Below are 16,576 nucleotides of genomic sequence, written 5' to 3'. Positions count from 1 at the left end.
ATTCAGAAGGCAGCAAACAAATCTAACACATAAAAGCACAGTCCAGCCTTTTAAAAAAACCAGCAAGTGAATCAATCAGCATCAGAAACCAAATATAATAGCAGCAGCACTGAGTCATGTTAAAAAGCTGCAGAAAAGAGCAAGAGAGTTTCACTGTACTAATACTAATAATATAAAATCAGCAAGGAGAGATTTCTGTTTCAGCAAGGCCAGAGGATGATATAGAGCAGTGTTTTTCAACCACTGTTCCGCGGACCACTAGTGTGCCGCGAGATGTTGCCTGGTGTGCCGTGGGAAAAATTGAAAAATTCAAAAGATTTTTTTTTTAAAAAAGTCACATTTTCGCCCACTAGGCGGGCGCCGGACTGTGTCCACTCTATTTTCCATCCGTCCTGGGTGGGGATCAGATCGGATGGGAACGGATGAGAGCGGACAGGCGGTCCACTCTCATCTGATTCCCTATAGAGAGCAGCGGGGCTCTGACATCTCCCTCTCCGCACACAGTGCAGAGAGGGAGCTGTCATCCGCCAGCTCAGCAGGGATCAGCGGATCGATCCCCGCTGAGCAGAGAACGGTCCGCAATGTTTTTGTTTGCCATTAAAGAAAAAAATATTAAACCATGCTTGAATGTTAAACCATGCTTCTTTGTGTTTATTTGATTCCTGTTCATGAGAATTACTTTATATATAGTCAATATAGGCACAGAGTTAAATTTTTTAACATTTTCTAATGGTGGTGTGCCTCGTGATTTTTTTCATGAAACAAGTGTGCCTTTGCCCAAAAAAGGTTGAAAAACACTGATATAGAGAACAGTAAGTCAAGAACGCGGGTGGCGCTGTGGGCTAAAGCCTCAACGCCTAGGGCTTGCCGATCGAAAGGTCGGCGGTTCGAATCCCCGCGGCGGGGTGCGCTCCCGCTGTTCGGTCCCAGCGCCTGCCCACCTAGCAGTTCGAAAGCACCCCCGGGTGCAAGTAGATAAATAGGTACCGCTTACCAGCGGGAAGGTAAACGGCGTTCCGTGTGCGGCTCTGGCTCGCCAGAGCAGCGATGTCACGCTGGCCACGTGACCCGGAAGTGTCCCCGGACAGCGCTGGCCCCCGGCCAATAAATGTGAGATGGGCGCACAAACCCCACAGTCTGTCAAGACTGGCCCGTTCGGGCAGGGGTACCTTTACCTTTACCTTTACCTTTACCTTTAAGTCAAGAACAGTCTGGGTTTTTCTGCCACAGGCAGTGTTCTTCCTGTGGCATCCACTCACAGCCCTCACCTTTGTATCAGCAGCAGAAAGCCAGAAGCAAAGGGATTAGTGCCTTGTGTAACAGGAGGAAAGAAAAACAGCCACCTGTGTATGTACACCTCTATATGCTGAGTGATGTTGATGTTAAGAGTTATTAATGCTTTGCCAAAAAAGCTTGGCCCCACCTAGGTCTTCCTCTCTCTTCTGTTCTTTAATTAGCAAGTTATTTCTGTAAGGTGCTATTACTGCCTCACAGCCGGCTAAGAGCCTCGTGAAGTCTTCTAGGGAACAGCTATTGATACAATGCACTAGGGCAGAGACGGCACAAGTTACCACTTGTGTTATAGGTTTTCTTTTCTGGGCAGAAGTCATTGCCGGCACAGTCGCATAATGGCCGCAGCAGGTGCAGGGAGGGCCACAAGAATGAACACAGGAGACAGGTATTGGGTTGAATTAGGCCACAACTTTACCGATTACCGGAAAGTGTAGGTTTGGCTAAGGCACTGGGTGCGTATCCAGCATCAGGCAGCCTGCCTGCTGGGTCAACCTGCATTGGGGAGTCACCCCAACATAGATCGGGTGCCACAACCCCGCAGAGTCTGCCACTGGGAGAGGTGTATTGGCCCATCGGTTCCCCAGTGGATCCCTCCCGGACCCCTCTAACGTTAACACTTTCTGGCAGCAATACACACACTGCTAACTATTGCATTGTGCTGCCCTCCTTCTCTGGACAAAAGGGACGGGCAAATGTTTTTGACTCAACTCTGCTCTAAAGCACACTGTAAGAAAGAGGAGGAATCTAGCTTTTCTGTGCACTCTGAATTAGGTCCTCCTGCTGCGCTTCATAGTGTTGTTAGTTTGCTGTCAAAGTCCCTCTGCCTTTTTTGACCTGGAAAGCATCATATACTCCTGGAGGGCGGAAGGAATGCCCAGAACAGGGTTAAGGGCATCCTGGAGGAGATCTCCCTTGTTGCACAGGGAGAAAATCTTGCACTAATCTACACAGAACTACATTGAATACACCCCCTTATTTCCACTATAATAGCTCCTATGATCTAAACACTTTAATCAGAAGGTTATATGAAACAGGCCGTTTCACATTTTCGGGTACTACTCTGTGGTCCGAAGGTGTAAGAGGATTAAAAACGGAAAAGGCAAAATCATGGCAGATGTGAACTCTAGGGATGTGGAAGTGGGAACAGGCAGACTCCTAAGGACTAGACAAAAGGATAAAATAGCAGGGCTTTATGACATGAACACAGGTAGCTATGCTAGTATTGTTACAAAAGCTGGGTGCCACCCCCACACTCTGTTGAGCAATAGCAAGATCTCAGAGGGTTCCAGGCACTCACCCAGAGTCTGTGTTCCTTTGGATAATCATAGTTTGTAATAAATATTGTTTATTCTCCTATTGACACCTTAAGTCTGCATGGAGGGAGTCCAGATCTTACAGCATGGTCATCTCAAGTGGGACTTGTTCCCCCACAGCAGTACAGCACTGGAGTCCAAGGCATCTCTCCCAGCTAGCCTTCAGCCAGCCTGCCCAAGATGGATCCTGGTCTGTCTTTCTCCTCCTTGCTAATAAAAAACACCTCCCTTTTCCTGTCACCTCAAACACACAATTACCTGGCAGGTTTCCAAACCCCCAGTCTCTGTTCACACCTCAGAGCAAGAGGAGAGGACAGTTCTCTTGCATTGCCAATGACTCTCACTGGCCCTGTATTGTTTCTTAATGGCCCTAGCTTGGCCAGGTCATTTTCCTTGGCTAGCCATAGAATTCCTTTGAAGCTTGTATTTCTCCTTTCACATCCCAAATAATCAAAATCCTACCATTTATTAATTTCTAGGGTTTAGGACCCTCCCTAAATCTATAACACCATTAATGCCACTTAAAAAGTATTCCTGACACAAGTTATAGAGCAGAAGGCTGCCTACAGCATTAATATGTATCTACACACACACACACACACACACACACATACACAAAGATGACAAAATGGGATAGTCACTTGTCATTAGCAATGCCCATGGACACATGCAAGCCAACACCTGCCCATAATAATGCTCTTGTAATCCCATTTTAGACAGCACCTATTACTGCATTGAAATGCAATCAAGGGGGTGGAAGGACATGTTCCCAGCAACAATAAAATAAAATAAAAATGTCACTGTCTGGGTGATAGGAAAGTTTGTTTTTCATCCTCAAGAGAAGTATTATCCTGGAATACTGGAACTGCCTGATCTCCTGAACTTCAGCCCTAGGTGGTGGAGCCCAGGACCTGAAAGGTCTCACGTCTTCCCCGTCCCCCTCAGCCTTTAGAAGTTCAATCACTGAAGAGACAGAATATGAACTGTGGCTCACATGTATTGTGCCAAGGTTGCCATGTTTCAAAAAGTGAAAATCCGGACACAAAAGTTGTTGGAAAATCTTCAAAAAATAGTTTTTGAGTGGGGGGGGTTGCCCAAAAATCAACACTTCCAACATAGGTTGCCATACATTTTCCGGGACATTTTAACCAATCTTCAGAAATTCCGCCTGGGTGCTATTTCCGATATCCCAGATATGTCCAGGAAATTCCAGACGTATGGCAGCCCTAATTGTGCCTACATAATTTCCCTCTGCAGCTGGTAGTGGGGAGGAGGGCATTTTCCTTACTGCCAGGCTTATGCAGACAACTAAAATAACATTTTCGGTCAGCTGGTGACCCGTGCGCATTCTCTGCTGTACTCTGATTTTTGTAAACTGCTTTGATTGTTTTAATTAAATTGTGACACATAGATACGTTCTGTAAATAAATACATTACCGTACCATCCTGGGGTGGGGCGGGGGGTAGAGTCAAAACACACCCCATCGCACACCGGAGCACCAATCTGTATTGGGCCGCAGCACTGTTGCTTTTAGGAAAAGAAAATATATGGAGGGGGTGGATTCCATCACTCATCTAACATATCACACAGAGCTTGGTCCTCAGACTGCCTCTGTTAAATATTGCCGCATACAATGGACAGCAGGCCTAACAGAGAACAGCCTTCAACAACGAGCGATGGAACAAGTGAATAGGGACCAGGTCAGTGTGTGGCGTCATTGGGCAATTGTTGGGGCCCCAGGGCCCTAGAAGAGCTCACTGGTGGCACCTGTCGTAAGATTTGGGGAGGGGGAGTGTTCTTTGTGGCATGGTGCTGTTGGAGCTAGCTGCTATTTTGATTTCACCTGCCCTGCTCCACCTAATTCTTTAGAGGGTTCTTTTTGTGGTGTTCTGACCAGCACTGTGCAGTTGGGTCTAGCTGCCATTTTAGCTTCCCACAGATGGATGGACATCAGTCATGGAGGCTTCAGCTGAGATTCCTGCATTGCAGGGGGTTGGACTCGATGGCCTTTGGGGTCCCTGCCGACTCTACAATTCTATGATTTGATTAAAGCCTCCAGCGTAGAATGGTGACAGAAATGAAGCCTAAAAAACAGGAGGGGGGAATCAGCACGCTTGGAGTTTTGTTCTTGGGTTACTGGTCACGTTTTCTTTTCTTTTCTTTTTTTGCAGGAAACATTTTCAAACTCCAAAACAAAAAACATTGAGACCACCAATCCTAGTTAATAATCCTATTTAATGTACCTGAAGGAGTGTCTCCACCCTCATCGTTCTGCCCGGACACTGAGGTCCAGCGCCGAGGGCCTTCTGGCAGTTCCCACACTGCGAGAAGCCAAGTTACAGGGAACCAGGCAGAGGGCCTTCTCGGTAGTGGCGCCCGCCCTGTGGAACGCCCTCCCACCAGATGTCAAAGAGAAAAACAACTACCAGACTTTTAGAAGACATCTGAAGGCAGCCTGTTTAGGGAAGCTTTTAATGTTTGATGCATTACTGTATTTTAATATTTTGTTGGAAGACGCCCAGAGTGGCTGGGGAAGCCCAGCCAGATGGGCAGGGTATAAATAATAAATTATTATTATTATTATTAGGATATGAAAAAAGGGTCTGGGCACAATTCAGCCTCTGCTCTGTGCAAGCGCAGCTCTGCATGCAGAAGGAATAGGGTCAGCAACAGGGGGATTGTGCACCAATTGTAGCACATGATAGTGACTGAATTGTGCCATTCCCATGCACACAGCTGTGCAGAAGAGAGTTGCATGTGGGGGTATAAATATGCTCCCTCTTCATTCAGTGTTGCAGTCAACAGTCAGACAGTATTAGGTCATTGGAGTGGAGCACTTTCACCAAGGGCGACATTTGGTCCCAAAAATACACAGGCTTCGGGCTGTCTGAACTCTATAATTAAACCCTAGATTTTTATCGGACGTAAAAAAGATGACAGGAGAAGATAAAAGCACCAGACCATGTCTGAACGATTCAGAGTTGTATGACTGTTGTGTCAACACTCTATAAACACTGCTGAGAAATGGAGTGGACTTTACTGCATTCCGCAGCCAGCTAAAAAAATCCACAATATCCAGTTCCACATGAAAATCAGTTAAACAAGGTGACTGGCCTTGCTGCTTTTCAAGTTTCCGCACAGGACATTAGCACTGAGCCAGGCTTTTGGTTAGAAAAACTGTATCAAAAGTCTCAGGTCCGACAGATGAAATAGAACAGGTTGTGTTGATAAAAACAATAAGCAGAGAAGGAGCAAAGCTTATCAGAGGCACTGACTCTGTTTGGTGGGACTTTGCACTTATCAAGGAAGAAATCTATCATGGGGCCCAGAGCAGAACCAGTAGCAGCAAAACTGTTTTGTTTGTGCAGAAAACCCTCTGTCACCTTGTTCCTTGGCCACCCCAAATTAATGAATTTCTCCCACCCAACAACCTCAAACTAAAGTGGCCAAAAATGCTCCTCACTTTTGAGGTGGGTGTCCAGAAGTGTGTATGTGAAGGGGGAGTTCATCCCAGTGCTAGTCAGAGACCACACAAACCTCTCTAGGAGCACCACAACTAAAAAGGCCCTGTCTCAAGCCACAATCCATCTTCTCCAATGAAAATAGAGACGTCCTAAGGAAAAGCAGGACATTCTGGGATCAAATCAGAAACCAGGATGGCTTCTGTAAATCTGAGACTGCCCCTGGAAAACAGGGACACTTGGAGGGTCCGGAAATGGACTAGAGGAAGTGCAATGCAAACTTAATCCAGCTCTTCATTATGAGTTATTTCTCACATTTCCATCCTCTCTGTGCTCCAGGAACCTCAAGGAGCATGTTTGGCTCACCCTCTTGCAAAAGCCCTGTGAAGTCGGAGGTTAGGCTGAGGTAGTGACTGCAAAAGGCTAGCCCATGCCTGCTACAGATGGGCCTCAGTTTACAGTAAGTCATGTTACGATGGAGGAGCTATGACTACTCTCCCCCTTGGACAATAAAAACACCTGCATTTATTTACATTGCAATTAAGTATGTTTTAGTCTGGCAATACTGGCTTATTGTTGGCAGACCTCAGTGCATTGCCAAGATAAGATTGATGTTAGGCTTCTGTCTGTGTGCCTTTTTGCATGGGAATAAGCCCATGAACACAACAAGACTTCTCAGCAAATGCACATGAAGGAGGGCATGAGGTTAATCTAGTTTAAAAGGGCCTTTCAGGTACATTCCGGCCTTGGCATTCTAAGATAAACTGCGCTCATCCTCACAATGGCATTTTGCTGTTTTTTTAACATCAGGAATGTGCAAACTATGTATTAAAGAAATGCAATACAAAAGAATCTTAGGATGCCCAGCAGTAACTGATGATAAATTACAGCTGGAAAGTTGAGCAATGCATCTATAAATGTCTCAGAGGTTTAGGAGGCAAAATAGCACCACCTATTCCACTTTTTGCAGTGTTTTTCCCCCAGCCTGTTTGTTCATGGAACTGAAGGAGTAAAAGGAACCTTCTCCACTGTGCAGGGGAAAAGTAAGCTAATGACACACACACAGAAGCCCATTTGATTTGATTTGTTGATTATATTTTTCAAAAGTCTATGCCGTTTCCCCTCAATCATAGCTTACAAATAATTGCCGGGGGGCGGGGAGTTCTCCACAATCATTTTGAGGCAATATGGAAAGATGTCCACTACATCGGAAATACAACTTTTAGATCTCCAGTAGGAACTACTCAGTACAAATCCAATTGAAATACATGTGAATTGTGTAAAAGGGTTTCCTGAGGGTTACCCTAACATTAGACGGAGTGAGGCAAGCGCCTCAGGTGGCAGGTGCCCAAGAGCAGCAGCCCCACCCCAGCCATTCCTCCTGGTCCTATCCTACACCCCTCTCAATTAACCTACTGGTCTCAGGCTTACTGGAGGATGCCGCCCCATTACCAGTGTTCCTGTTAAGAACCAGTCAGCTTCTACATATAGAATGGGGCGCCATCTTGTCTTTTGCCTTAGGCAGCAAATTGCCTTAGGCCAGCTCTGGAACTTTCCACTGGATTGTGCCAGATTTCTGATGTAAAAATCTACAGCTGTATCATTCCCCAAAGAATTCCAGGAATTATAATTTGTTACGGGTGCTGAGAGTTATTAGGAAACCCCTCACGGAGCTACACTCCAGAGAAAAAGGTTCTCATGACGTTGCTCAATTCTTTAATTTCTACCTGAAAAAGCAGCAAGGAATGCTCTCGTTAAAACCAAACACACACATGCAAGAATTGCCTTGCCATTTCTCCTTCCCTTCGTCTGTCATATGGAGATAATGACAGATACTTACACACCTCCCAGGGTGTCAATGAAACTCTTCAATATCCTGGAGTAGGAGTATTATTACTGCAGTTACTGTTACTGGAGCTGCCAAACAAGATCACAAAAATTAGCTCCCCAATCCAATGTCTCAATTATACGGCAGGCAGCGATGACCAATAACAAAGGACAACACCCTAACAATGTAAACACACCTATCTATTTGTCTATATGCGCTGCCCCATTATCCCTAAAGAAACAACAAGCTCTTCCCTACTACAGGAACTTGTATCTGCATCCAAATCATCATTTCAAAAGCCAGCTGAAGGATAGGTTACTCACTGTGTTGACATGCTTCCAGTAATGTAGGCCAATCTACATGGCGGGTAGACTTGGAGCAGGAAGACCTGAGTTCAAATTCCATGGAGATCTGAATTCAAATTCCCAGTTAGTTATGAAGGTCAAAGGGAAGCCTTGAGAGCAGCACTGCTGTCTCTCAGCCTCATAACAAAGTTTTGGGGGTGAGAGTGGGAAAACCCCATGCAAACTACCTTAAGCTTCTCAGGAGAAGGGCAAAATACACATAGCAACTGTTTCCAACGCACCTGAAAAAAAGGTTTGGTTAAGGACGAAGGATGAGGCAGATCAAAGAGCTCAATACTTTCTCAGGTGTGCCAGGTCTGACCTGAAGTCTCCAGGTGTGCCTGGCCTGCTCCAGGTGGCAGACGGAAGGCTTGCATCTCCAGGTGTGTTGAGACTGCCTTTAAAATCGTTTGTGGTTTTCTGTGCTTTGGCTTCCACTGCCTCCATATGACACTTCCAAGAGATGGTTTCACCAAAGAGAACAGCCAGGTCAAAGGAATCATCGAGCTGTAGAGTTGGAAGTGGTCCTGAGGATTGTCTAGTGACAGTCCAACCCTCTGCAATGCAGGAAAATGCAGCTGTCCCACATGAGGAACCAACCTGCAACCTTGCTGTTATCAGCACCACGCTGCATCTAAATCAGGCACAGGCAACCTTCAGCCCTCCAGATGTTTTGGCCTACAACTCCCATGATCCCTAGCTAACAGGATCAGTGGTCAGGGATGATGGGAACTGTAGTTCAAAACACCGGAGGGCCGAAGGTTGCCTATGCCTGATCTAAATGAACAAGTCTTGTTCTCTAGCTTGTGGATCTATGCGCTTTTTATATCTAAGACAGTCTTTGCCAAAAAAGAATAATCTTTGTGTTAATTTACAGATAGGCTTTCCTCTTTGCAGTATGCACCGAACACCTCCAATAGATTTTTTGCCACTATGTAATGCACAAAGCAGCCCTCCAAGTGAGAAGCAGGCCTCCAAGTGAGTATGAAGAAGACCATTTTCAGTACCTGCCTTTGCAAGAGCACACTGTGACCATGTCATAAGAAACTGCCTTACACAGAGGACTCAGCTATACAGCTGCAAATAAAACGTTTTAAGTGTGTTGCAAAATGCAATATACAAATGTGACACTAGATGGCAAAAGTGAGCTATGACAAATTCAATGTATTTTTCAAAACGTTTTTTTAAAAAGCATTTTCACAGTGTTTTTATATGTGTGTAGATTCCACCAGAGTCCATCTATCTTAGCATTGTGTACACAACTACAAATTGGACTCCAGCATTCAGAGAATGCATCCTGCCCCAGCAAATTTTGATACTACCATATATAGCAGGGGTGTCAACATGAATAAAATATTGGGGGGCCCAGGTAAACCCCACCCTGATTAATCGATCACATGATGCAGCGCATGCACACCATTTGAATAGCAATGCCTATCAACTTTTGGGGGCGTACCCCTCAAATATTTTACTGGGGAGGTGAAGACCCCCTCAGCCCCTAGGAGCTGGCTCCTATGCTATATAATATAAAATGCTGGTGCTGTTATATTGCTCTCAGGGTCCTGTTAAGCCAGCCTTTCTCAACCTGTAGGTCCCCAGATGTTGTTGGACTACAACTCCATCACCCCTAGCTAGCAAGGCTAGAGCTCAGGGATGTTGGGAGATGTAGTCCAACAACATCTGGGGACCCACAAGTTGAGAACCGCTGTCTTAAGCCAATGTCCCGTGCAATCAAAGGACGTTCCCTACAATCCCTTGGTAATTCCAGAGGGGCTGCTGGAACCCAGCTCCCAGATAGTGCATTGATTTCTCAGCTTCCCTGCTGCTCCACTCTGTCTTCCCAACCACACCAAAATCACCTCCCCCAAAGCAATGGCACTGGACCACTTGTCCAGCCAAGCTGGCCTGGACTCCTGAGAAATCTCGAAAGCCATAATCAAAATGACTTTGACCACGACCTATTGTAGATTCATGATAAATTATTGAAGGATGTTCCTATGATTATTTAACGAAAGGTATTGTGTGTCCGGATGTAGTTAAGGGGATCACTTCATTAGGTATTTTGGCTGCACACTTGGAAACTTAGAGATTGCAGTTCCTGGGTGGTATAACAATAGGCAAGGGAAGGGGTAATCAGACCCAGCAAGCCTTCTCCTACTTTTCTTACGTCCTCCCATTTGCGGAAAATGAGAAACAAGAATGCTCGCACTCTCGCTCTCTCCTACCCCATATTTCCGATTACATATGTTCCTCACCTCATCACTTGTAGAAAATGCAGCATCGTGTAACACAGTGAGGTAGCCAAAGTCTATTGAACCAGCTTCCAAATCTCTCTCTCTCCATCTCTTCCCACTACTCAGCCCCATTTTCTTTGCACACCCACCTTTCCCTAATGCTTACAGAAACAAAGGCTTCAAGCATTTGAGTGCTGGTATCCATAGCAAGAAGGGACTCAGGTGGTGCTGTGGGTTAAACCACAGAGCCTAGGACTTGCCAATCAGAAGGTTGGCGGTTCGAATCCCCGCGATGGGGTGAGCTCCCGTTGCTTGGTCCCTGTTCCTGCCAACCTAACAGTTTGAAAGCACCTCAAAGTGCAATTAGATAAATAGGTACCACTCCGGTGGTAAGGTAAACGGCGTTTCCGTGCGCTGCTCTGGTTCGCCAGAAGCGGCTTAGTCATGCTGGCCACATGACCCGGAAGCTGTACGCCGGCTCCCTCGGCCAATAAAGCGAGATGAGCGCCGCAACCCCAGAGTCGGCCACGACTGGACCTAATGGTCAGGGGTCCCTTTACCTTTACCTTATCCACAGCAAGGTGCAGATTAATGGGAAAGGTAACTGTCATGAAGGTGGCAGTTTATCCTTCTGGTGCAAGCGCCAAAGTGCTGTATGCATCAGCCAAGAACGTTGCCCACCTTAAAAAGCTCTGTGGATTCTCAGAATCTCCAACATGCATTTAGGAGAGACATAGAATGGCATTATAGAGGGCTTGGGGGCTAGTATTTAAGTAGAGCACAGGCTACCTAACATATCGTGATATATCAAAGCAATTTTTTCAGCACAAAGATGAAAATAATAATAATAATGACATAAATATACCTTTCCTCCAACTAGCAACATTAACATAACTCAAATTCTATGGTGTCCTTAGACATGGAAGCATCCACCAATCACTTTATCCTGATAATAAGGACTGCGCGTCACAACATTACACAAGCAGCAGGAGCCAGCTTAACATTAAGAACACTTAGAAATTGTATAGGCTACTAATGAGATCAATTAGCACCAAAGTAGGCGTAAAACTGACAGATCTATTTGTTTCAACCTGGGTCTGCCGCAATATATCAAGTGCACAAGCTTGTGACTGGTGGGGATGGTTTCTGTTATTTAGAGCAAAGCGGGTATGCATACGAGGGGATTTCAATACATAAGGGTTGTAGCTCGGGCATCTCCAGATAGGAATTGGTCTGAAATCCTGGAGAGACACTACCAGTCATAATAGACTGAGCTAGATGGGCCAAGTGGTCAGACTCCGTGCAAAGCACTTTCCTGCAATATGAACCTCCAACATCTGAAAGCCACCAGGCCATAACAGCCATGCATAGCAGTCCACGGGGCAGGGAGGGACACAACAATCCTTTCGCTTTTGCTACCAGCCTATTGCAAATGAATTATGGAGAGGGGGAGAGGAGTGTGGCCAAGCACCCAAGCAGACTGCAAAATGCAGCCAGTAGACTGTTCAATGTGGGTGGGTACCACAAATTCAGAAGGAAGGCAAACAGTACTCCCTCTAATTACGTGAACATCTATACGCTAGCCTGACCTCTAGCTCCATATAGGGGAGAGTGGGAATATCCATTTGAGCAAAGTCAGCAGTGGTGACAACAATCTAGGTCCTTGGGCTGAAGCTTTTGACCTTACTCTACTTCCTTGTTCTCAAATCAGTGTGCTTCGTCGACCTCTTCCTTCACAAAAAAAGGAAAAATGTTCTGCAATGTTTTGGTTTTTCCCCCCTTCTAGAGACAGTGTGTTAAAAAAAAAAGTCTACCAGTTCAGTAACGTATACACTCAGTATAACAAGACTTAAATATTATTCTCAGGGCGCTTCCAGACCAAGGGTTTTTCGAGAGTCAGACAATTCAGTGCAGTGCACCTGACTGACACACAAAAGCAGACTGGGGTCTAGCAGGTTCAGTGCAGGCGTCAGCATCAGGATGACTGAAGTGTTGTTGTTGTTGTTGTTTAGTCATTTAGTTGTGTCCGACTCTTCGTGACCCCATGGACCAGAGCACACCAGGCACTCCTGTCTTCCACTGCCTCCCGCAGTTTGGTCAAACTCATGCTGGTAGCTTTGAGAACACTATCCAGCCATCTCGTCCTCTGTCGTCCCTTCTCCTTGTGCCCTCCATCTTTCCCAACATCAGGGTCTTTTCCAGGGAGTCTTCTCTTCTCATGAGGTGGCCAAAGTATTGGAGCCTCAGCTTCACGGTCTGTCCTTCCAGTGAGCACTCAGGGCTGATTTCCTTAAGAATGAATAGGTTTGATCTTCTTGCAGTCCATGGGACTCAAGTAGATGACTGAAGTAGGGGCAGCCAAAGTGGTACCTTACAGGTGTTGTTAGACTACAACCCCCATCATCCTTGCCCATTGGCCATGCTGGCTGGAACTGATGGGAGTCGGCATCCAATAACATCTGGCAGGTGCCACATTGACTATTGCTGGACCAAAATATGAACCACCCAGGCAGTGGCATGTGGTCAGTGGTCATGGGGGACTAGGCTAGTCCCCTAAATGTTCCCCTGGTTCCTCCTTCCCAAAGCCCAGGAAGCTTCTGCCTAGCTTAGGGTGGGCGATGCAACGCTTTGCAAGCACAACATTGCCCTCACAAGCTGGCGCCTCTGGCCTTAACTGTTCCCCAACTAAAAATTTCACAGCATGCCACTGACCCTCGGGTAGCTTATACAGTACCGCATCCTTGAAGGTACTTGTTCTCCTTGCTTCCAGTTCCGCACTTCATTGGGAAGCTGCCATCTGGATGCAAACTACCCATTGGAGGCCTGAATATGGTGCACCGGTTGCAGACTGGCTCCAGTGGTACCCTTGAATTCAACTTCGAACTAATTCTCCCAATCTCATTGTACCTGGTAGGCAGAGGCTGGGGTTTCACGCAATAAAATCAAGATTCTACACATGCAGAAATAGCTAGGTAAGAACGTAAGAACACAAGAAGAGCCTGCTGGGGCAGGCCAAGACCCATCAATTCCAGAATCCTGCTCTCGCACTGGCCAGTCAGATACCTATGGGGAACCCGCAAGCAGAATTGAAGCACAGCAGCACTCTCCCCCTTGTGGTTTCCAGCAATATCATGGCTGGTAGCTATCAATAGTCTTATCCTCCATGATTTTTTAAAGTAGTCCAAGTTGGTGGCCATCAGTTTCCTGTGGGAGGGAGTTCCACCGTTTAACTATGCACTGCGTGAAGAAGTACTTTACAGTGGTACCTCGGGTTAAGTACTTAATTCGTTCCGGAGGTCCGTTCTGAACCTGAAACTGTTCTTAACCTGAAGCACCACTTTAGCTAATGGGGCCTCCCGCTGCTGCCGCACCACCGGAGCACGATTTCTGTTCTCATCCTGAAGCAAAGTTCTTAACCCGAGGCACTATTTCTGGGTTAGCGGAGTCTGTAACCTGAAGCGTATGTAACCCAAGGTACTACTGTATTTTATCTGTCCTGGATTTTCCAGCATTCAGCTTCTTTGAATACTGTGTCTCACAATGTAGAATAAGGTCTTTCACATTATGGTTTGCCGCCCCCAAAAAATATTAACCCAAAATTGCATTTCCTGAGGCTAGAGGTTATTGTATTCATTTACCAATCATGCTGCACCCATTCTCCCTAATTCGCTTCCTCATCCACATAAAGTGCATTGTATAATATCCCACCCCACAAACCACAATCTGCTCTATCATCAGCCACCACAAAAGCAAGCAGGTGCAGTGGTCAACCATCTTGCTCATTATGGGTACCCAGAGGACAGTCTTGAGAAAGGGATGGATGCGTGAATTCAAAAACTGCAGCAGCCCTCCCCACTCCATGCATGTCCCATAGCATGATGAACAGTGACCCCTCACACACCATTTGTCTCTTCACTAGGTCCAAGATAACAGGAAAAAGAGGTGGCAGGACCAGAGGGGACCTACTCAGTCATCAAGCATGATGCTCACTGAATCTGCAAACCACATATACTTTAAAAATAATAATTCTTCTTTCTCTTCCCCACTCACTTTCTTTTTGCACATACTTCTGACTTTCCAAACCATTGCCAAACCAGGCGTGTGATATGTTACTGTTTGGACATGTTCTGTGTAGTGCCATTTCTGTCAATCGGGCTTCAGTTTGCACTGCCCAAAGCTTAACAGTGTACCTGACCTAATTTGTGGTAGAAGCACACTGAATTGCAGAATGTTCCGACTGGCAGAGAATCAGCAGCGCTTCATCTGCAAAAGGTTCTGCCAGGGTTCTGCCCTACCTGGGTCATGCTCTCTCACCTAGATGCACTCTTCTCCCTAATCTCTGCTATGCAAAGTGCAGTGCTGTTAGTGGGCAATGACTCAGCGATGAGGGATATGCACCTTACACATGCTCAGAGGCATTTTCGCTGTCAGCTTCAGGCGTGCCTGAGTTGAGAGCACCTGGCATCGCAGTCCGGTTCCAGGGCTCCGTCACCAAGGAACTTTGGCAAAATCCTCAGGTGCCACATCCTGCCAACATGTTATTTAATCGCAAGATTTCAAACAACACAAAAGGCATGCAAGACAATCCTAAAGTCTTACAGCTCCCTCATAATGTGGATTTGCAGCTTCCATAAGACCAGAAGAGGAAGAGTGAGGAACAAACACACATACAACACACACAACACACACACAGGTCTTCCATCCCTAGGGTTCCAGCCCTTCTTTCCTGAGCACCCCATTAAAAAGGGGAGCGGGAGAGACCCTCTTTTCTCAGTGCTACTGCTGGACAGGAAGCACAGAATACAATATTGTCTGTATCTCAGGCAGGTGAACAGCCGAAGCTGCGTTCGCTCCGGAGATCGAGTTACAACTCCTGTCCCGAGCCCAGGAAAATAGCTGAGCGGAGGACAAATCGCCGGGAAAATAGGTTCCTGTATAATAGATCTCATCCCCAGAAAGTTCAGGACAGGTAAATAACCGGTCCCCTTCCACCTGTTCTAAGACAGGTCCCCGAGGGGGGCGTCCCAAGGAAAGTGAAGAGAAGTGTGATTTTTTGGGGGGGAAATACAGTATATAGATGAATTCTCTTGCGGAATCTTCACATGGCATGCTGCGCAGGGCACGATTCCCCCCTCAGCCCCACGCGTGGCTCTGGACACTAAGCGTAACAGAAAGTCACTCTGCCCATGCTCAGAAGCACCCTCTCCCCCACGGAAGTCAAGGCTGCCCTCGCCCCTGGGACTTACCTCTTCTGCTGCAGCAGGTTGATTTCGTCGAGGCGCCTGTCCCAGGACTTCTCGCCCTGCAGCCTGCGCCGAAGGGCCGCCCAGAGCCCCAGGAGGAAGCTGCGGTTCCCGGGCAGCAGCATCCCCATCGCTCCGCCGCCGAGGCCTCAGCAGCGCCTCCGCCCAGGTGGCGGGCCCGAACCTGGGTCCGGCTGCGGGAGGCCAGCGCCGGGCTGCTCCGCGGGGAGAGGAGGCAGCGGCGGAGCCAGGCAGGAGCCGCGGGGAGGAAGAGGAGGACGGCGAGGCGCTTGCAACATCTGGCCGGGACCTGGCGGAGCGCGCAACCTGGGAGAGGAGGGACCTGGGAGAGGAGGAGGAAGAAAGAGGCGAGGAGAAGATCCGCCCCGCCCGGCGCCACCCCAGCAACCGGCTCCCTCGGGAGTTCAAGAGACGCGCGGGACTCCGCGTAGCAGAGGGCGGGGGGCAGGCAGGAGGCGCAGCAAACACAGGCAAAGTTTTTTTGGGAGCGCATAGGAGCCAACTCCTAGGGGCCGAGGTCCCTTCGCCCCCCCCCAATAAAATATTTGAGCGCCCCCAAATTTAATGGGCATTGCCATTCAAATAGTGCGTGCGCGCTGTGTCATGTGATTGATAGTGTGGGGCGGGGCTTACCTCGCCCCGCCCCCATATTTCATTTATGTTGGCACCCCTGTTTGTTACTTCCTATGTAGCACCCTTTTGGGAAGCTTCGTCTTTTTTGTGAAAAAAGCTGCTTTACCTTTGCCACAAAACTGCAGAGTTGGAAGAGACCCCCCAGGGTCAGCTAGACCCATGCAATGAAGGAATCGTGCCCACAGGTGGCTCTGGGTGGGCTTGA

At 47.3% G+C, this 16,576-nt stretch overlaps 1 protein-coding gene across 2 annotated transcripts in view; it reads right to left on the bottom strand.

Annotated features, from left to right (window-relative positions):
* The window catches only part of TRPV6 (transient receptor potential cation channel subfamily V member 6), a 95,781-nt gene that overhangs the window by 56,124 nt on the left and 23,081 nt on the right, over positions 1-16,576 (bottom strand). The window contains exon 1 of one of the 2 annotated variants that reach the window (XM_082204789.1): positions 15,721-16,045. The exons of the other annotated variant lie outside the window; for it this stretch is intronic. Within the exon in view, the coding sequence (XP_082060915.1) occupies positions 15,721-15,848 (128 nt within the window). The 5' untranslated portion in view covers positions 15,849-16,045. Of the gene's footprint in view, positions 1-15,720; positions 16,046-16,576 lie in introns of those variants that run through there. 2 annotated transcript variants of the gene reach the window in all.

This window comes from Podarcis vaucheri, assembly GCF_965113315.1.
Source record: "Podarcis vaucheri genome assembly, chromosome: 17".
Classification (NCBI taxonomy): domain Eukaryota; kingdom Metazoa; phylum Chordata; class Lepidosauria; order Squamata; family Lacertidae; genus Podarcis; species Podarcis vaucheri.
Note: the sequence above shows the minus strand (reverse complement) of the source record. Positions and strands in the feature narration are given on the sequence as shown.